Source organism: Hemitrygon akajei, chromosome 6 (genome assembly GCF_048418815.1).
Source record: "Hemitrygon akajei chromosome 6, sHemAka1.3, whole genome shotgun sequence".
Taxonomy (NCBI): domain Eukaryota; kingdom Metazoa; phylum Chordata; class Chondrichthyes; order Myliobatiformes; family Dasyatidae; genus Hemitrygon; species Hemitrygon akajei.
Genome location: NC_133129.1, coordinates 92,908,117 through 92,930,820, shown reverse-complemented (window position 1 = coordinate 92,930,820; position 22,704 = coordinate 92,908,117). Strand labels below are relative to the sequence as shown.

At 47.2% G+C, this 22,704-nt stretch overlaps 1 protein-coding gene across 1 annotated transcript in view; it reads left to right on the top strand.

Moving 5' to 3' along the window:
• The window catches only part of LOC140729281 (chloride channel protein ClC-Kb-like), a 118,203-nt gene that overhangs the window by 81,915 nt on the left and 13,584 nt on the right, over positions 1-22,704 (top strand). Inside the window, exons 17-22 of the mRNA XM_073048883.1 lie at positions 399-432; positions 3,643-3,704; positions 10,285-10,353; positions 13,806-13,844; positions 19,038-19,142; positions 20,049-20,135. Of these exons, the coding sequence (XP_072904984.1) occupies positions 399-432; positions 3,643-3,704; positions 10,285-10,353; positions 13,806-13,844; positions 19,038-19,142; positions 20,049-20,135 (396 nt within the window). The remainder of the gene's footprint in view (positions 1-398; positions 433-3,642; positions 3,705-10,284; positions 10,354-13,805; positions 13,845-19,037; positions 19,143-20,048; positions 20,136-22,704) is intronic.

Here is a 22,704-nt window from a genome sequence, read left to right as displayed (position 1 = left end):
CAAACTGTTGCCCATGTAGTAAGCTCCCCCTCTCCAAGTAAAGGAACTGCAGAGACCGATACAGTTTGGCACAAGCAGCATCGCAGGAGTTGCCAGTAAGCATAAACTCAACGTCCTACAAAATATAACAGAGTTCAGAGGAGAATGGCCAGACTGGTTCAAGCTGACAGGAAGGTGACAGTAACTCACGTGTTACAACAGTGGTGTGCAGAAAAGCATCTGTGAATACACAAGACTTCAAACCTTGAAGTGGATGTGCTACAGCAGCACGAGACCTCGCCTGTACCTGATAAAGTGGCCACTGAGTGTATATTGAAATGTTTGCAGACTTCATTTGGGAAGCTGCACTGCTTAAAGAAATATACTGACTGACATTTCTTGTTAATCTTTCATTTCAGGTTGTTCCCAGTTCAAAACCAAACACTGGTGACGGTGAGCACAATGTCTCTGTGTGTATTGACACATGCGTACAGTTGTGAGCAGGCGTTAGCAGTCATGTGACTATGCGCGGACTTGTGTGTAGCTGCAGAATTTTCATTAGTTTATATTCTAGGTTTTGCATACTGATGCCTGTGGGTGGGTCTAAGTTTATTTGTCTGTATCGGCATGTGTGTCCATATGCACACGTATGAACTCTAAACACATTTGCACTAAGAGTATCAGTTTTGCTGTTTGTTTTTACTTATGTGTGTATGTGTACTATGTAACACATTTAGATATAGTTACATAAATGAATATCAATTTCTCCTTCCAATGAGCAAACTTTCCTCCCCACTTCCTCTACTCCCCACCCTGACCTTTTTTCTCTTCTCACCTGCCTATCACTCCCCCCGGGTCCCCTCCTCCTTCCCTTTCTCTTATGGTCCACTCTCCTCTTATGGTCCCCATCAAGGTTCCTTCTTCTCCAGCCCTTCACCTTTCCCACCCACCTGTTTTCACCGATCGCCTCCATCTAGCCTCCTTCCCCTCCCCCAGCTTTTTATTCTGGCATCTTTTCCCTTTCTTCTCAGGCCCAAAGAAGGGTCTCAGCCCGAAACGTTGACAGTTTACTCTCTTTCACAGATGCTGCCTGACCTACTGAGTTCCTCCAGCACTTTGTCTGTGTTGCTTTGGGTTTCCAGCCTCTGCAGATTTTCTCATGTTTCTATTTACACGCAGTATGTCGTATATAAATCAAGCATGATCATACTTACTTATTTCAATATCCGTGAACATGTATGCACATTCTTTTTATGCATTTAGAACACAGAACAGTACAGCACAGGAACAGGCCATTCTGCCCACAATGTTGTACTGAACCAGCTAAAAAACAAATCAAAAACACCCAAGCAATGATCCCTGTTACCTACACCATGTCCCTTCATTGTCCTCACATCCATGTGCCTATCCAAACATCTCTTTAAAAGCCTCCAACATAATTGCCTCTACCACCCTACCAGTCAGCGCATTCCAGGCATCCACCACTCTCCGAGTAAAAAACTTACCCCTCACATCCCCCTTGAGTCTACCCCCATCACCTTCAATGCATGCCCTCTGGTATTAGACATTTCATCCCTGGGAAACAGATACTCCCTGTCCACAGCTCTAGAGATAAACTTATTCAGGATACTTTGTGAGATGGTACACTTTGGAAGGACAAATTCCAAGGCAGAGTACAAAGTAAATGGCAGGATACTTGGGAGTGTGGAGGAGCAGAGGGATCTGGGGTACATGTCCACAGATCCCTGAAAGTTGCCTCACAGGTAGATAGGGTAGTTAAGAAAGCTTATGGGGTGTTAGCTTTCATAAGTCAAGGGATAGAGTTTAAGAGTCGCGATGTAATGATGCAGCTCTATAAAATCTGATTAGGCCACACTTGGAGTACTGTGTCCAGTTCTGGTCGCCTCACTATAGGAAGTGTTACGTACCCCGTAACTGGGTCACTTACCAGCAAAGATAGAGAGGTCCGTTGAAGTCTGATGGTACTATTTTTAACAGTATTTATTGATAAAAATACACAAAAATAATATCAATGCAACCATACAGATAATATACGTCGTCAATACTAAATCTAAAAGCGCGGCTATAATAATAATCAATAAGAAATAGCTCTATCGTTGTCTAGGGGATAATGTATTGTCCGATGGAAATATAAAAGTCACTCAAGTTCATTCAAGCTGCAGGCTGCAGCCTTTGGTTGGAGTCAAGAGAGAGAGAGTTTAAAACTTGCCCATTCCTTTTATGATGTCAATCCTTCGAGAGTCGTTGGGGCTGATTTCTCCTTTGTTTTAGCTAAAGCCGTTCTTCCGTGGTAAGGCCCACCAATTCCGAGGTAAATGGAAAAGGACGCACGTGGGCTTTCCACCGGCTTTTGCTATTACTCTGTTACAGGATTTCTAGCGTTTCTTCTGGTGCGTCTGAAAAGGGGTTGTTCCCCAGACCTTCTTTTATCCTTACTCACGGGGTCTCAGATGTCAATCAGGTTGGGAGGATGCCATCCCCCCAACCAGCCCACGTTGCTCATTCCTTGAGGGCTTCGATGAATAGCACAGCGCTCAATACACAATTCCGTCTCCAAGAGACAATGGCCGTTTCCCATGGCTTTGAAATCGCTGAGGGCCAGGACATTCCAAACCCCCTGTGGATTCTGCGTCTCTCTCTCTCTCTCATTTCCTGGGTCTCCTGACCTGAATTAAGAGCGATCTTGCGATTTTCAAAAATGAGGGGGCTTCTTTCTACCCTTCGGCCCCTCAGAGTTGGGACGCAGGCATAACAGAAGGATGTGGAAGCATTGGAAAGGGTACAGAGGAGATTTACCAGGATGCTGCCTGGTTTAGAGAGTATGGATTATGATCAGAGATTAAGGGAGCTAGGGCTTTACTCTTTGGAGAGGAGGAGGATGAGAGGAGACGATAGAGGTGTACAAGATATTAAGAGGAATAGATAGAGTGGACAGCCAGCGCCTCTTCCCCAGGGCACCACTGCTCAGTACAAGAGGACATGGCTTTAAGGTAAGGGGAGGGAAGTTCAAGGGGGATATTAGAAGAAGGTTTTTTACTCAGAGAGTGGTTGGTGCGTGGAATGCACTGCCTGAGTCAGTGGTGGAGACAGATACACTAGTGAAGTTTAGGAGACTACTAGACAGGTATATGGAGGAATTTAAGGTGGGGGGTTATATGGGAGGCAGGGTTTGAGGGTTGGCACAACATTGTGGGCCGAAGGGCCTGTAATGTGCTGTACTATTCTATGTTCTATGTTTTACGTTCTTGTGATAGCATATCCCCTCTAAATCAGGCATCCTGGTAAACCTCTTCTGCATCCTCCCCAAAGCCTCAACATCCCTCCTATAGTGGGGTGACCAGAACTGTGCGCAATACTCCAGATGTGGTCTCACCAGAGTTAGTGGCATGTTTGTGTCGGGGTGAGTCTCCCTCTGTGTGCTTGTTTGTGGTGCACGCGTGTGCGTGACTGCATTGTATGTGTGCATGTGATCGGAGTAGTTTTGTGTATGCAGCGCATTTTCTTTGTGTGGGGTGCATGTATGTCCACGTGCCTGGTGTGCAGCTGTGTCTGTGCATGTGTGTTCAGTATGCATAACTTTTTCCCAGGGCAGAATGCACGCAGGATAAAGTGTTGGTAAATTCTATTCGTCTGTCATTTCAGATGCCTGGCCATCCAATAGGGAAGATAATATCTACCTCGAAAATGAGGATAAAAAATCTCAGGTTCTTGGAGTTCTCCGCTCTGTCATTTTCCAATATTCAATGATTTAAAGAGATTAACTTTATTTGTCACATGTATATCAAAGCATCAAAAGATACAGTGAAATGCACTGTCTTGTGTCAATGACCAACATGGTCCAAGTATGAGGTTGGGGCAGCCTGCATGAGTCACCATGCTTCACAGCCTCAGAATAGAGGGACGTCCATTTGGAACAGAGATGAGGAATTTCTTTAGTCAGAGGGTGATGAATCTGTGGAATTTGTAGCCACAGGCGGCTGTGGAGGCCAAGTCATTGGGTGTATTTAAGGTAGATATATTCTAGATTGGTCAGGGCATGAAGGGATACAGGGTGAAAGCAGGAGATTGGGGCTGAGAGGGAAATGGATCAGCCATGATGAAATGGCAGAGCAGACTCGATGGGCCAAATGACCTCTGGCCCTTTGAGCTGCACTGCCCGGCGATCACCCAATATAACCCTAGCCTAATCACGGGGCAATTTACAATAACCAATTAATCTCCCAACCAGGAGATTATGGGAGGAAACCAGAGCACCCAGAGGAAATCCATACAATCACGGAGAGAATGTAAAGGAGGTAGCGGGAATTGAACCCGGGTCGCTAGTAGTGTAAAGCGTTGTGCTAACCACTACGCTACCACGCTGTCCTTATTCTGCTCCTATATCTTACGCTCTTCTGCTTCCAGTGCCAACGTAGCATGCCCTCAGGATCTAGGTGTTGCTGGTGAGGGCAATATTTATCCCCCCATCTCTAAATGTCCATTGACAAGATGGTGCATTAATCCTCAGACACAAGTTTAAATCTCAACAAACTCGCCGTTATTGTCAGCTGCACGAATACATTTATGCACAGGTACAATGAAAAATATAGTTGCAGCATCGCAGTCACAGAGCGTCATACAAGGTGCATTCACAGGAAAGACATAAATTAAATATAAATTTCTACAAAATATCCAGTACTATGCAAAAGCCTTGGGCACATATATATAGCCAGGGTGCCTAAGACTATTGTACAATTCCAGTTACCAAATACCGTAACACTTAATAGTACTGAGCTAATGCAAAGCAAAGTGTTCTCATTTCTGTTTCCCAATCACATTCCTATTTTAACCAAATACAGTACTGTGCAAAAGTCTTAGGCACCCTAGCTATATATATTCACAGTGCTGTACCATTAGAACGAGAAAAGTCCATTGTAGTGCAAAGTGGTCATAGTGTTGCCAAACTGTGATGATTAGGCTTGTGCCAGCTGGTTCAAGAACTGAAAGTAGCTGCTCCTGAACCCGCTGGTGTGGGACTTCAAGCTTCTGTACCTCCTGCTGATGGAGGCTGTGAGAGACAATGACATGGCCTGTATGGTGATCTTTAATGATGGATGTTGTCTTCTTGAGGCAGCACCATCCTGTAGATACGACTGCTGTAGGCCTCTGCGATCCTTCGGGTGAAAGGGCAGTGGGGAAATAGGTTTCCAAGATGTAGACAACAGAGTTTATTTCATATAAATGCAAGGTGTTGCATTTTGGTTAATCAAACCTGTGTAGTAGATGGCGAGGCCTGGGGAGTGCTGAAGAACAGAGAGGCCTAGTGGTGCAAGTACGCTCTGACGGTGGTGGCTCGGGCGGGCGGAATGGTGAGGAAGGCATTTGGCACATTCACTTTCATCAGCCTGGTATGGAAACGCCAATCCCCTTGAATGAAAAGTCCTACAAAAGGTAGTGGATTCGGTCCAGTACATCATGGGTAAAGCCCTCCCAACCATTCAGAACGTGAAACATTGTTGTAGGAAAGGAGCGTCCATCATTAGAGAGCCCCACCACCCAGACCATGCTCTCTTCTCACTGCTGCCATCAGGTAGAAGGTACAAGAGCCTCAGGACTCACACCACCAGATTCAAGAACTATCGCTACCCCTCAACCACCAGGCTCTTGAATAATACTTGACCCATCATTGAAATATTCCTGACCAGTGATCTCACTTTAAGGACTAGAAGTTCTTCAAATTGACTGTCATTGATGACCTACTTGATTTGTGGACCAACAGAAAAGGCCTTCCTTAATCTTGGCATCAGTCATTCTGACTTGAATTATGAATTAAGCGGTTTATTTTTTTTAAAGCAGTACATGACAGAGTGATCTAGCGCTCTGCCATCTCCGCGAAAATTCCCGATGGGAAGCAGGTGCGTGAGCTGCCACAAGGAGATGAAGCTCATCGACTCCAGTTCTCATCAATTAAAGGGTCGAGGAAGATTGAAACATCAAAGCAAATGCAGAGGAGAGCAAGCGGCCAAGTGGTCGCTCTCCTCAGAAGGCCGCTGTGTTCTTAAGACCATAAGACCAAAAGATATAGGAGCAGAAGTAGGCCATTCAGCCCATCAAGTCTGCTCCACCATTCAGTCATGGGCTGATCTAGTTCTTACTGTCATTCCCACTCCCCTGCTTTCACCCACACCCTTTGATGCCCTGGCTAGTCAAGAACCTATCTATCTCTGCCTTAAATGCACCCAATGACTTGGCCTCCACAACCGCTCGTGATAACAAATTCCACAGATTTACCACCCTCTGATTAAAGTAACTTCTCCACATCTCATTTCTAAATGGACATCCTTCGATCCTGAAGTTGTGCCCTCTTATCCTAGACTCCCCTACCATGGGAAATAACTTTGCCATATCTAATCTGTTCAGGCCTTTTAACATTCAAAATGTTTCTATGAGATCCTCCCTCATTCTTCTGAACTCCAGGGAATACAGCCCAAGAGCTAACAGACGTTCTTCATACAGTAACCCTTTCATTCCTGGAATCATTTTCGTGAACCTTCTCTGAACCCTCTCCAATGTCAGTATATCCTTTCTAAAATAAGGAGCCCAAAACTGCACACAATACTCCAAGTGTGGTCTCCTGAATGCCTTTTCGAGCCTCAACATCGCATTCCTGCTCCTATATTCTACACCTCTAGAATTGAGTGCCAACATTGCATTCACCTTCTTCACAACTGACTCAACCTGGAGGATAACCTTTACGGTATCCTGCACAAAGACTCCCAAGTCCCTTTTGTATCTCTGCATTTTGAATTCTCTCCCCATCTAAATAATAGTCTGTCTGTTTATTTCTTCCACCAAAGTGCATGACCATACACTTTCCAACATTGTATTTCATTTGCTACCTCTTTGCCCATTCCCCTAAACTATCTAAGTCTGTCTGCAGGCTCTCTGTTTCCTCAACATTACTCGCTCCTCCACCTATCTTTGTATCATCAGCAAATTTAGCCACAGCTCCATTAATCCCATAGTCCAAATCATTGACATACATTGTAAAAAGCGGCGGTCCCAACACCAACCCCTGTGGAACTCCACTGGTAACCGGCAGCCAGCCAGAATAGGATCCCTTTATTCCCACTCTCTGCTTTCTGCCAATCAACCAATTCTCCACCCATGCCAGAAACTTAGCTGTAATTTCATGGGCTCTTATCTTGCTAAGCAGCCTCCTGTGCAGCACCTTGTCAAAGTCTTTCTGAAAATCCAAGTACGCCACATCTACAGCATCTCCTTTGTCTACACTGCTTGTAATTTCCTCAAAAAAATGCAGCAGGTTTGTCAGGCAGGATTTTCCTTTCAGGAAACCATGCTGGCTTTGGCCTGTCTTGTCATGTGCCTCCAGGTACTCCGTAATCTCATCCCTAACAATCGATTAACAACATTCCAACCACTGATGTCAGGCTAACAGGTCTATAGTTTCCTTTCTGCTGCCTCCCACCCTTCTTAAATAGCAGAGTAACATTTACAATTTTCCAGTCATCCGGTACAATGCCAGAATCTATCAATTCTTGAAAGATCATCATTAATGCTTCCACAATCTCTCCAGCTACTTCCTTCAGAACCCAACGTCGCTCAGGTCCAGGAGATTTATCCACCCTCTTGTTACTGTTTTCCATCTGGGCAATATGTTAGCTTTTCTGTGCAAGGGAAGGGGTTTGGGGTTTGCGAATCTCGGTTTCTTTTGTTTGCGTGGCAGGGTGGGGTTGATGTCTTTCTTTCAGCGACTTCCACGGTTTTCTTTTTATCGATGCTATCTGGAGTACCGCATATATACTCTGATAATAAGTGAACCTTAGAACCTTGTTGTGTACTTTTACAATCACCGAATATCCTGTGTTCACTCACAAACAGCAGAAGAAAAAATATACACAGAACATAGTCAACGCCAGCTGGCCCAGGCGTTTACTATCCAAATACTGATGTGTGTGCATCAGGTCAGTGAAAATTTTAAAATGTACTGATCGTCTAATGTCACACGTTCTTGCAACCACCTAGCTAATGTCAAGCCAGCGTGACACATTTCTTATGGAAATATCTCACCGCTCTCAGGTTGTAAAAACATCATTTGCTACTTCATATGGGAGTCATAGTCACAAAGAAGTACAGTACAGAAACAGGCCCTTCTAGTCCATGCTGACCACTTAAACTGCCTGGTCCCATCGACCTGCTCCGGGACCATAGCCCTCCATACCCCTACATCCATGTACCTGTCCAAACTTCTCTTAAACATTGATATCGAGCTTGCATGCACCTCCAGGAAAGAGCTGACCTGCAGGAAGACTGGCACGGGCACACAAAGCTAGCAACTTTATGTACAGCACTCGCAAGAGGGCACTACGCAAGCTATGAATGAACTAAATACACCATACCCCGAGAGTCCGCAGAGAGAGGAGGGTGGATGAGAGACTCAACGGGATGGACATAACATGAACAGCCAGGACTGGACACAAAACTCAAGGAAACAACACTGACTGGGGAGAACTCTTTGTAAAGGGCCCTTACGGCAAAATCTGCAAACACATCAAAGGCCTCAAGATACAGCAAAGCAGGTCCAGCTGTGGAACGAAGGCAAGTTAAGTGCACGGCCTAAGCATCTGGTGAGACAATGGAGGACTGCAGCCAGGAAGCACCCCACTGGGCTAAAGATCTCTCTGCACCTGAGCCGGCCCAGTGCCAAAGAAGAGATCAAGTGAGTGCCCCCTCAGACACCCTAATCCACTCTTCAAGGAAAGAGAGGATCAGATGACCTAGATCATCAGACAATGTATCTTGGAAGCAGTTCGATGGGACCTGGATTGCATTTTAGAAGCTACATTGGCAGGACCTGTCTACAGGAAAATCAACTCCCTCACAGCCATCGTGTTCAACTTTGCTAAAGAGCGATTTAGCCCAATGGAGAAGAAAGGGGATCTTAAACCTTCGCAGCAACCAAACAGGAGGGAAAGGGAGATTGACCACCTGAGAAGAGAGATAAAGACCCTGATGGAAAAGAAGGTGTCAAAGATCTAACCAAACTGTGGGAGCAGTTGTGCAAGCTCAGGAGGGCGGAGCAGCAGTGAAAGTGAAAAAGGGAGACGGAGAGGAGTGCAGTTTGTTAAAAACCCATTCAGGTTCACCAGTTCCCAGAGGTGGTGCAAACCACACTTCGACCAGACATCATACTGTGGCTCTCCAAAGACAAGAAAATCATCCTGTTGGAGAAAGGACGCGAGGAGGCTCACGAGAAGAAAGCCCTGAAGTACCAGACCTTAGTTCAGGAGTACGGGAACAAAGGATGGCAGACATGGCTATTCCCGTGGAGATCGGCTGTAGAGGGTTCCCAGCAAGGCATGGAGGTTGCTGTCTGCACTGGGCTTTGAGTGAAAAGAGCAAGAACCGAGCAGCTCGCAGGATAGGGAAGGAAACAAAAAGAACCTCTTCCTGGATATGGAGCAGGCAAGAGGAGTTGAGCTGGTAGTCAGGAGCAGGTGGGCAGTGCCCTGGAGGACTTGGAGGGTCAAAACACTCTATGAAGGTTGGGCACCACTTGATGATGTCTGCCTCTGGCCAAAGGCTATGGTACCTCATCAGGTAACTGAAGAGTGCAGCCCGGCGTGTGATGCAAGCACTGGAAGCTTGATCCACCCTCTGAGTGAAGAAGTTTCCCCTCATGTTCCCCTTAAACATTTCACCTTTCACCCTTAACCCGTGACCTCTAGTTGTAATCCCACCCAACCTCAGTGGAAAAAAACCCTGCTTGCATTTACTCTGTCTATACCCTCCTTATTTTGTATGCCTCTATCAAATCTCCTCTTAAGGAATAAAGTCCTAACCTATTCAATCTTTCCATATAACTCAGGTACTCCAGACCAGGCAACGTCCTTGTAAATTTTCTCTGCACTCTTTCAGCCTTATTTACATCTTCCCTGTAGGCAGGTGACCAAAACTGGACATAATACTCCAAATTAGGCCTCACCAACGTCATATACAATTTCAACATAACATCCCGTCTCAATGGACCTGTATTTCCTGATCCCTTTGTTCTCCTCAGTGCCCTACTGTTTAAGTCAGTGAATATAACGATTTTGCATCTTTTTATTACGGGTGGTATTTAAAGAATTGAGGGGTGGCCCTGCGTGCCACACACCAGCAAAAATTTTTTGTGCGTGGCATTTTGGGCTCATGTGCCAAAGGTTCGCCATCTCTGGGCTAGGTCTTTTATCAATGGCTATTCAGTCCATACTTTGATTGTTTCCTTTCTTTCCTTTCTGACAGACCGAGGTGGTTCCAGAATGTTGGCCAAGCAAAACAGCCAGGAAGAAGCGGTTTCTCTGCTATACCGTGGTAATCAACTCAGATACTAACTGAGCATCTGGGCTCCTGGGGGGAAGGAGGGGATAGACTCGCAGTTCATGATGCAGTGGGTAAAGCTGCTGCCTCACTGCTCCAGAGACGTGGGTTCGATCCTGACCTCTGGCACTGCGTGTGCGTGTATGTGTGTGTGTGCGTGTGTGTGTGCGTGTGTGTGTGCGTGTGTGTGCGTGTGCGTGTATATGTGTGTGTGTGCGTGTGGAGATGGCACATTTTCCCTTTGACCATGTGGATTTCTCCCAGGAGCTCCAGTTCCCTCCCACATTCTAACGACTACAAGGTAATCAGCCGCTAGTGCATGGGTGGGGTATAGAATCCAGGGGGGGTTATTGGGCAGATGTGGAGAGTAGGCTATGGAGAATGATTGGCGGGGAGGGGGGGTGGAATAGGTGGCTTTGCAAGCTGGCATAGACTCGATGTGCTGAAATGACCCGTGATACAAGGAGGTATGGAGATATGACTGGGATGGGGATCCTGAGAGGAGTTACTAATGGATAAGGGGTGACTGGAGAGACTGATAGTCACAGATAGGCAATAGTGAGATTGCTGAACGATACTGCATTTAAGGGACAACAGGACGTCCATGGGCCTTAAGATATTATGGATGTATTAGGTCCAGGGCTGGACAAGATTACACAGAGCACAGACTGAAGAATAATATTTAAATCGGAAGGACATTACAGGGGCAGATTCAGGGATTGGACGAGAGGGTCCTACGTTTTGTTGTTGGCTGTAATCAGGGAAATTAAAGGTGAATGAAAATCACTACCTGATGTGGCCTGGTCATTGGCCTGTGGTACAGGGATTAGAGCGGGGATCTCATTGAAAGCTACTGAATATTGAAAGGCCAAGATGGAGCGGGCACATAGAGCATCTTCCAATAGTGGGAAAATCTCAGACCAGAGAGCACAGCCTCAGACTACGAGGAGTCCCTTTAAAAAAGAGATGAAGAGGAATTTGGCTGTACAGTCGGCCCTCCTTATCCGCGGGTTCCGCATGCGCAGATTCAACCAACCGCGGATCGGGAAAACCCGGAAGTTGAGCATTGTTCGCCTCGCGTCTCGTTCGTTCGCTACTTGTGTTCTGAGCGAGAGGAAGGAGTTTAAGGCTAGTAAGGGATAGCTAGCTAGCTATGTAAAGCGCTTCAACCTCAAGAACTTAAAGATCACGGGAGAATCGGCATCGGCTGATGCCGAGGCAGCATCAGCGTTCCCAGAAGAGCTACGATGGCTGCATCTGTACTGAATATGTACAGACTTTTCTTTCTAGTCATTATTCTCTAAACAATACAGTATAACAACTATTTATATAGCATTTACATTGTATTAGGTATTATAAGTAATTTAGAGATGTTTTAAAGTATGTGCTCTCGTGACTACACCCCTCCCTCACCTGAAACCACCACGGTGGGCTTCACAGCTGAACAGGTGAGAAGACAGCTGAAACGTCTCCACCCAAACAAGGCTGCAGGCCCGGATGGTGTCAGCCCCAGGGTGCTCAAAGCCTGTCCCCCCAGCTATGTGGAGTACTTCACCATGTCTTCAACCTGAGTCTGAGTCTCCAGAGGGTTCCTGTGCTGTGGAAGACGTCCTGCCTCATTCCTGTACCGAAGACACCGTGCCCCAGTGGCTCCAATGACTACAGACTGGTGGCATTGATCTCCCACATCATGAAGACCCTGGAGAGACTTGTTCTAGCGCAGCTCTGGCCTATGGTTAGGCCACACTTAGACCCCCTCCAGTTCGCCTATCAGCCCTGACTAGGAGTTGAGGATGCCATCGTCTACCTGCTGAACTGTGTCTACGCCCACCTGGACAAGCCGGCGAGCACCGTGAGGGTCACGTTTTTTGACTTCTCCAGTGCGCTCAACACCATCCGCCCTGCTCTGCTGGGTGAGAAGCTGACAGTGATGCAGGTGGATGCTTCCCTGGTGTCATGGATTATTGATTACCTGACTGGCAGACCACAGTACGTGGGCTTGCAACACTGTGTGTCAGACAGAGTGGTCAGCAGCACTGGGGCTCCACAGGGGACTGTCCTGTCTCCCTTCCTCTTCACCATCTACACCTCGGACTTCAACTACTGCACAGAGTCTTGCCATCTTCAGAAGTTTTCTAATGACTCTGCCATAGTTGGATGCATCAGCAAGGGAGATGAGGCTGAGTACAGGGCTACAGTGGGAAACTTTGTCACATGGTGTGAGCAGAATCATCTGCAGCTTAATGTGAAAAAGACTACGGAGCTGGTGGTGGACCTGAGGAGGGCTAAGGCACCGGTGACCCCTGTTTCCATCCAAGGGGTCAGTGTGGACATAGTGGAGGATTACAAATACCTGGGGATACGAATTGGCAATAAACTGGACTGATCAAAGAACACTGAGGCTGTCTACAAGGGTCAGAGCCGTCTCTATTTCCTGAGGAGACTGAGGTCCTTTAACATCTGCTGGACGATGCTGAGGATGTTCTATGAGGCTGTGGTGGCCAGTGCTATCATGTTTGCTGTTGTGTGCTGGGGTAGCAGACACCAACAGAATCAACAAACTCATTCGTAAGGCCAGTGATGTTGTGGGGGTGGAACTGGACTCTCTGACGGTGGTGTCTGAAAAGAGGATGCTGTCCAAGTTGCATGCCATCTTGGACAATGACTCCCATCCACTCCATAACGTACTGGTTAGGCACAGGAGTACATTCAGCCAGAGACTCATTCCACCGAGATGCAACACTGAGCGTCATAGGAAGTCATTCCTACCTGTGGCCATCAAACTTTACAACTCCTCCCTCGGAGTGTCAGACACCCTGAGCCAATAGGCTGGTCCCAGACTTATTTCCACTTGGCATGATTAACTTATTATTATTTAATTATTCATGGTTTTATATTGCTATATTTCTTCACTATTCTTGGTTGGTGCAGCTGTAACAAAACCCAATTTCCCTCAGGATCAATAAAATATGTCTGTCTGTCTGGGAGGATGTGTGTAGGTTATATGCAAATACTATGCCATTTTATATAAGGGACTTGAGCATCCGTGTTTTTGGTATCATGGGGGGATCCTGGAACCAATCCGCCACGGATAAGGAGGGCTGACTGTATATTTGAAGTCATCGGGTATATTTAAAGCAGAGGTTGATAGGTTCTTGATTACTAAGGGCATAAAGGATTAAGGGGAGAAGGCAGGAGAATGGGGTTGAGAGGGATAATAAGTCAGCATGATCGAAAGGCAGAGCTGGCCCAATGGGCCGAATGGCCTAATTGAGCTTGTACTGTATGTCTTGTAGCCTTATCGTGGACTGACCGAAGGAGGGATGGTTTATCCACACAGGCAGTGAGGTGGGCACCAGTCTGCCCCAAGTTAAGCAATGTGCATGAGAAGCTTGCCCTGTTGTCCTGTCCCACTAAGAGTCTCTTGACTTTGATTTGTATTGCAGGATGGAGAGGAAGTCTTTGACACGATGACAACGAGTGAGGTAATGGCGCTCCACACCCCCCACAAGTCCCACCACTCCCCTGGGTCGCTCTCACACTTTCAAAATGCCCTAGGCTGTACTGAAGCCCAACAACAAATAACAAGGGTTGTAACACTGGCCACTGCAGTACACCACTAGTCATCTGCCTATCTGGGGAATCACTTCGTCAAGCACCTCCACTCTATTTGCCACGAGCGGGTCTTCCAGTGGCCCAGCTTCTTCACTTTGATTCCCGTTCTCATTCCAATATGTCCTCGATGAGGCCTCTCTCGGGGTGGAGGAACAACACCTTACATTCCTTCTGGGTACCCTCCAGCCTGATGGCATGAATATTGATTTTCCTTCCTATAAAATTCCTTCCCTCCCCCTTCCCTCTTCCTCTATTCCTCAATCTGGATTCTTACCTCTTCTCTCCTGCCTTTCACCTTCCCTTGGTGTCCCTCCTCCTTTCCTTTCTCCTTTGGTCCTTTACTTTTTCCTGGCTTCACCTATCTCCTTCCCCTTCCCAACCTTTTTATTCTGGCATCCTCCCCCTTCCTTTCTAGACTTGAAGAAGGGCCTTGGCCCAAAATGCCGACTGCTTATTCATTTTCAAAGATGCTGCCTGACCTGCTGAGTTCCTCCAGCATTGTGTGTGTACGTGTGTGTGTGTGTTGCACTAGCCACCAGCCACCGTTTTGAGAAACAACTTATTGCTTCCTATATGAGGCACTTTTGAATTCACATAACTAGCTCTTCCCGAATTCCTTGGGACTTGTGGGTTTGTAAATCTCTGCAAGTCCGCTGGGATACTCAATGTCTGCATGTCCACATCTTAATCCGTGGCCAAGCCCAATGGAAGCTGGTGGCTGAATGAATGCAGACTGTCTTGGACTTACAGGACTGTGTGAGTGTGTGTGGGAGGGAGGGAGGGAGGGAGGAACAGGGCTTGTTTTGCTGTTGTTGTCTTGGTCCTTGTTGTGTCTGTGTTGTTCTGCCAAGCATTATGGGCATGCTATGTTGGCACCAGAATATGTAGTGACACGTAGGCTGGCCCCAGCACACACTAGGTTGTTAATGCAAACGTTGCATTTCACTGTGTGTTTCAATGTACACAGGATAAATAAACTTGAATTTTGTATCTTGAATTTCCAGACCAGCCTTCCTAACTAACCAACCTAACCTTCTAGACATTTTGAGAAATACTTAGATAAGTACTTGAACCATTAAATCAGAGAACAACAGGTCAAATGCTGGATGATGGATTAATGGTAAATAAGTGCACTCTGGTCAGGATGGACAAATTGGGCTGAATGGCCTGTTTCATGCTGTAAAATGTTGTGATAATATGGATGATCTTGGAGTGCACTTTGCTCTTGCTCAGCAAGATCCCATGATCATCAAGATGGCAAAGTGGTTCTAGCCCATTGATCAGAGACATAAGTTCAAATCCCACCATGGAATTTAATAGAAAAGGACAGAAACAGAGCTAGTCTCAGTAATGGGAATCCACTAGTAGATTATCAATAAAGTCTGTCTGCTTCTAGGAAGGAAATCTGGACTTTTTACTTGGCCAGAGAGAACTCACTGGAATTTAGAAGAATGAGGGGGGAATTAGCAACTGGAAGAGGGGACTGAGTGTAGTGTATCGAAGTTTGCTGATGATATCAAATTGAGCAGAAGATATGGAGAGTCTGCAGAGAGATATAGATAGGTTAAGTGAGTGGGCCAGGATCTGGCAGATGGAATACAATGTTGGTAAATGCGAGGTTATCCACTTTGGAAGGAAAAAGATTTGAAGAACCGGCTGTTGCCCATGCAGTGGGTTCCCCTCTCCACGTCACTGATGTAGTCCGAGGGAAGGGCAAGCACCGATACAGCTTGGCACCAGTGTCGTCACAGAGGTTGCCAGAGTGAAGCTGTAAACAACATCAAACTGCTTTAGGGATCCCGGCTCCACATTTCATCCTCAGGGTTTACTCCCAAAGCCTTTCCCATGGGTGGGTATGGCCACAAGGCAGCGGAGATGTAAAATCAGAGTTTTCCTTCTCCTAGGCGGGCTGCCGACCAAGGCTGATGAGCCACACCTGCCTGAAGCAACTGGTTTTGAGGCACCAGTGGTCCGCCTTTGCCCCTTCTCTTGTCAGTAGGACCAGTTCCGCCAGGCCTAGTAGCTAAGCCACTTGTGAAGGCCAAGAGCTGGACTTGGTTGTCAGAGGCTGTTAGAGACGCACGCCATTTGGAGCACTTCATAGGTAGTGAGAGCTTATCCCCACTACCATCCCCGGCTATGACAACCTTAGGAACCTTCTTTAGGCAGAGGGAGGTGAATCTGTGGAATGAATGCATTGCCACAAGTGGCTGTGGAGGCCAAGTCACTGGGTGTATTTAAGGCCGAGGTTGATTTGTTCTTGATTAGTCAGAGCGTGAAAGGTTACGGGGAAGAAAGCAACAGATCGGGGCTGAGAGGGGAATGGATCAGCCATGATGAAATGGCATAGCAGACTTAATGGGCTGAATGGCCTAATTCTGCTCCTACGTGTTATGGTCTAACCACAGGAATGTTACACAGAGTGGGGTGTTTAATACCTTGTGCGGCCACTCACTAAAAGAGACACATAATGGGGAAGCCCTTCTCCTAGATGAACTGACAACCATGGCTGACGAGTCCCATCTGCCCAATCAACTAGTTTTAGGCTGCTAGTAACCCGCCTTTGCCTCTTCTCCTGTTAGTAGAAATGGTTCTGCTGGGCTTAGTAGCTAAGCCATATGTGAAGGCCTGGAGCTGGACTTGGTTGTCAGAGATTATTTGAGTCACATACCACTGGGAGCATTTAATAGGTAGTGGGAGCTCATCCCCATTACCGCTCCCTGGCTATAAAAACCAGACAATATAAACAACATGGACACAAGAAGATTGGGGTCCAGATACCCTGAGTTGATACCTCAGGGCTGTCCCACTAGCTAGAAGGTGCAAGCCAGGAGCATAATGGGACATCCACCATTTGCCCGGGTGAGTGTATCTCCAATGACACTTGATAAGCTGGGCCCCATCAGGACAAAGAAGCCCATTTGATAGGCACACCAACCACCACATAAACATGCCCACCCCTCCACCACCAGCACGTGGTAGCCAACCACGTGTTATATAAAATTCACTAAAATTATTCCACCATTCTGCTCTAAAGAGATTTTAAAGATTAGCTTTATTTGTAACTTGTACGTTGAAATTCATAGCGCAATGGGTCACTTGCGTCAATGACCAAAACAGACCAAGGATTGTGCTGAGGGCAGCCCGCAAGTGTCCAGCTCAAGTATAGCATTCCAACGTCTTTGGAACTTGGGAGGAAACCGGAGCACCCGGAGGAATCCCAGTCAGTCACTGGGAGAACGCACCAACTCCTTACAGACACTGGCTGGAATTGAACTCCAAATGCAAGAGCAGGGAACGCCACCACCGGCCGGCTCCCCTCCAATTTGCATCCCAGCTTGGGAATCTATCACCATTCCTTCCTCATTGCTGGATCTCTCTGAAATTCCTTCCCCTATAGCTTCGCTGGAAACTCTGCAGTGCTTCAAGGATGCAGCCCACCACCACCTTCTCAAAGGGTAGTTATGGCTAATAAATGGTGACCTTCTAGGTAACCACAGATATCAAATAATTTTAATCTGGGATCACCCGTAAGGCCAGCATTAATTTACCAATAAATACCCTGGGATTGTATGTGATGGGACAGTACAGAGAGAACTCCAATCTGTATCTAACCCGTGGTCTAGAGGTATGTGGTGGGACAGTGCAGAGGGAGCTTCACTCTCTATCTAACCCATGCTCTAGGAGTGTGTGTGACGGGACGGTGCAGAGGGAGCTTCACTCTCTACCTAACCCATGCTCTAGGAGTGTGTGTGACGGGACAGTGCAGAGGGAGCTTCACTCTCTACCTAACCCATGCTCTAGGAGTGTGTGTGATGGGACGGTGCAGAGGGAGCTTCACTCTCTACCTAACCCATGCTCTAGGAGTGTGTGTGACGGGACGGTGCAGAGGGAGCTTCACTCTCTATCTAACCCATGCTCTAGGAGTGTGTGTGACGGGACGGTGCAGAGGGAGCTTCACTCTCTACCTAACCCATGCTCTAGGAGTGTGTGTGACGGGACGGTGCAGAGGGAGCTTCACTCTCTACCTAACCCATGCTCTAGGAGTGTGTGTGATGGGACGGTGCAGAGGGAGCTTCACTCTCTACCTAACCCATGCTCTAGGAGTGTGTGTGACGGGACGGTGCAGAGGGAGCTTCACTCTCTACCTAACCCATGCTCTAGGAGTGTGTGTGACGGGACGGTGCAGAGGGAGCTTCACTCTCTACCTAACCCATGCTCTAGGAGTGTGTGTGACGGGACGGTGCAGAGGGAGCTTCACTCTCTACCTAACCCATGCTCTAGGAGTGTGTGTGACGGGACGGTGCAGAGGGAGCTTCACTCTCTACCTAACCCATGCTCTAGGAGTGTGTGTGAAGGGACGGTGCAGAGGGAGCTTCACTCTCTATCTAACCCATGCTCTAGGAGTGTGTGTGACGAGACGGTGCAGAGGGAGCTTCACTCTCTACCTAACCCATGCTCTAGGAGTGTGTGTGACGGGACGGTGCAGAGGGAGCTTCACTCTCTACCTAACCCATGCTCTAGGAGTGTGTGTGACGGGACGGTGCAGAGGGAGCTTCACTCTCTACCTAACCCATGCTCTAGGAGTGTGTGTGACGGGATTGTGCAGAGGGAGCTTCACTTTATCTAACCTGTACTCTGGGAGTGTGTGTGACAGGACGATGCAGAGGAACTTCACTCTGTATTGAACCTGTGCTCTAGGAGTGTGTGACGGGATGGTGGAGAGAGAACTTTGCTCTCTATCTAACCCGTGGTCTAGAGGTATGTGATGGGAGAGTGCAGTGGGAGCTTCTCTCTGTATCAAACCTGTGTTCTAGGAGTGTGTGACGGCTTGGTGCAGAGGGAGCTTCTCTCTGTATCTAAGGTATGACGAGACTGCTGTACATTGTTGAACCCCTGGTCTGTTGGAAGCAAGAGTTCCTGTCTCTCAGTGCTGATGGAGTTTAAACATTGCCTGTGACTGTACTGCATTCTGCATTGGATCAATCCCCACCCACTGAAGCACAGGCCCCTGTGTCCTCCCTTCACCCGCCCCACTGCTCTTTCTACGTGCTCTATTACAGGTGGAAGAGTGGGAGTACTATCAGCTCCAGGAAGTCCTACAGCTGGACGAATCCGTGATTGATCCTGCACCTTTCAGGCTTGTAGAAAAGGAAACACTTCATGAGGTAAAAAGCTTTGGCCTGGCACCTCAGGCCTTGCAAGCCATTGTGTCCTCCCTGAAAATGGTTACACCACCATTAGCTGAGAAGTTATATTATAGCTTTATAAAACTCTGGTTAGGTCATGCCTGGGGTATTGAGTTCAATTCTGGTCACCCCATTATAGGAAGGATCTAGAGGATCAGAATCAGGCATATTATCACTGGCATATGCTGAGAAATTGGTTGTTTCTGGCAGCAATACAGTGCAGTACATTAAAAAAACTACTATAAGAAAGATATTAAAATATAATTAATAGTGCATAAAGAGAGAAAACTGTGAGATGGTGTTCATTGATTCATGGTCTGTTCAGAAATCTGATGGTGGAGGGGAAGAAGCTATCGTAAATGTTGAGTGTTGATTATCGGGCTCCTCTCCCTCCTCCCTAATGGTAGCAATGAGAAGAGGGCATGTTTTGGATGGTGAGAGTCCTTACTGTTTTTTTGAGGGGCTGCCTTTTGAAGATGCCCGTGATGACGGGGAGTCTAGTGCCCATGATGGAGCTGGCGGGCTGGCTGAGTACAGCCCTGTGCAGTTCGTTCCCAGTCCTGACCAGACGGAGATGCTACCTGTCAGGATACTCTCCATGATACACGGTGCAGGAAGGATCACCAGGAAGCTGCCTGGATTTGAGCATATGAGGAGAGGCTAGACAAACTTGGGCTGTCTTCTCTGGAGTGATGGAAGCTGATGGGAGACATCCACGGACATCGAGAGGAGGGTAGGGGGTGTGAATGGTGCTGTGGAGCCCAGGGGAAGAGAACAGACCAGGAGGGGGAAGGGAGACCAAGCCACAGAGGGATCCAGAAACAAAGATCATCCACTATCACCCCCCAGCTTCTCACATCATTCCTTCCTCTCCTTGATTTCCAGTGCTACAACCTCTTCAACCTCCTTGGGCTCAGAATCGCGTACGTCACCTCCACCGGGAGGCTGGTCGGTGTGGTTGCTCTGAAAGAGGTACTGATGGATATAACTCACGGGGAGCAGGGAAATGAGGAGGGAGGGGTTTGGGACTGACAGGAAGGCTCTGTGGGGAACTGGCATCAGCCAGATGGTCTCCTCCTGTTTAATAACATGGACAACCAATGGTAGATTGATGGAGAGTGGTGATTTCTTACTAAATTTGTCAGAGGTTTAATCAAATCAGGTAGGTGAAAGAGCTTATGAATTTGAAGTCTTCAGTTCCTCGAGTCTACTTAATAAGACCTAGTTCAACCTTTCCCAACCTTTTTAAGCCCAACACCTCCCCCCCCCAAAGCACTTTCATACTTGCCAACACCCCTCTTAGGCACAATATACTTTCCAGTGCCCCTACAGTGTAAAAGTATGTCTACTATAGGCTAACATGAGAAAAATGATCCTGCATTAAATTTTCATTTGTCTTTAAACTTAGCCTACACAGTACCTGTGTGCTGTACAGCAGCTTCGATATCAATGTGATCCTTGAGCTTGGTGTCTTTAGCAAGAGTTGAAATATCTGGTTCAATTTGTGACAGCAAAAGCCTTAAGTCCTCGCGTGTAACAATGTCCAAGCGGTTTCTGTTTGTTGTGAGTATGTGGTTCACTGCGCAGAAGCCCCTTTCAACAAGGTAGGAGGATGGAAATGAATTGAATTTACTTTACTTCTTACATCCTTCACATACATGAGGAGTAAAAATCTTTACGTTACATCTCCATCTAAATGTGCAATGTGCAATCACAGTAATTTATAATAAATAGAACAGTCAACGTAACATAGAAATACACTCAAATCAGTCTGATGGCAATAGACAATAGACAACAGACAATAGGTGCAGGAGTAGGCCATTCGGCCTTTCGAGCCAGCACCACCATTCAATGTGAACATGGCTGATCATACACAATCAGTACCTCGTTCCTGCCTTCTCCCCATTTCCCTTGACTCCACTATCTTTAGGGGCTCTATCTAACTCTTTCTTGAAAGCATCCAGAGAATTGGCCTCCACTGCCTTCTGAGGCAGAGCATTCCACAGATCCACAAATCTCTGGGTGAAAAAGTTTTTCCTCAACTCCATTCTAAATGGCCTACCCCTTATTTTTAAATTGTGGCCCCTGGTTCTGGACTCCCCCAACATCGGGAACATGTTTCCTGCCTCTAGCATGTCCAATCCCTTAATAATCTTTCGCTGAACACCTACGCTCGGTCCGCCAGAGAAAGCAGGATCTCCCAGTGGCCACACATTTTAATTCCACGTCCCATTCCCATTCTGATATGTCTATCCATGGCCTCCTCTACTGTCAAGATGAATCCACACTCAGGTTAGAGGAACAACACCTTATATACCGGCTGGGTAGCCTCCAACCTGATAGCATGAACATTGACTTCTCTAACTTCCGTTAATGCCCCTCCTCCCCTTCTTACCCCATCCCTGACATATTTAGTTGTTTGTTTTTTCTCTCTCTCTCTGCCCATCACCCTGCCTGTTCTCCATCTCCCTCTGGTGCTCCCCCCTCCCCCTTTCTTTCTCCCGAGGCCTCCCGTCCCATGATCCTTTCCCTTCTCCAGCTCTGTATCACTTTCGCCTATCACCTTTCCAGCTCTTAGCTTCAGCCCACCCCCTCCGGTCTTCTCCTATCATTTCGCATTTCCCCCTCCCCCCGCTACTTTCAAATCTCTTAGTATCTCTCCTTTCAGTTAGTCCTGACGAAGGGTCTCGGCCCAAAACGTCGACAGTGCTTCTCCTTATAGATGCTGCCTGGCCTTTTGTGTTCCACCAGCATTTTGTGTGTGTTGTTTGAATTTCCAGCATCTGCAGATTTCCTTGTGTTAGCCCCTTAATAATCTTATATGTTTCAATCAGATTCCCTCTCATCCTTCTAAATTCCAGTGTATACAAGCCCAGTCGCTCCAATCTTTCAACATATGACAGTCCCGCCATCCCGGGAATCAAACTCATGAAACTACGCTGCACTCCCTCAATAGCAAGAATGTCCTTCCTCAAATTTGGAGACCAAAACTGAACACAATACTCCAGGTGTGGTCTCACCAGGGCCCTGTACAACTACAGAGGGACCTCTTTGCTCCTGTACTCAACTCCCCTTGTTATGAAGGCCAACATGCCATTAGCTTTCTTCACTGCCGGCTGTACCTGCATGCTTACTTTCAGTGACTGATGAACAAGGACACCTAGATCTCGTTGTACTTCCCCTTTTCCTAACAGATAATAATCTGCCTTCCTGGTGGAAGAAGCTGTCCCGGAGCCTGTTGATCCTGGCTCTTATGCTGTGGTACCATCTCCCGGATGGTAGCAGCTGGAATAGATTGTGGTTGGGATGACTCGGGTCCCCAATGATCCTTCAGGCCCTTTTTACACACCTGTCTTTGTAAATGTCCTGAATCATGGGAAGGTCACAACTACAGATGTGCTGGGCTGTCCACACCACTCTCTGCAGAGTCCTGCGATTGAGGGAAGTACAGTTCCCATACCAGGCAGTGATACGGCCAGTCAGGGTGCTCTCGATTGTGCCCCTGTAGAAAGTTCTTAGGATTTGGGGGCCCATACCAAAC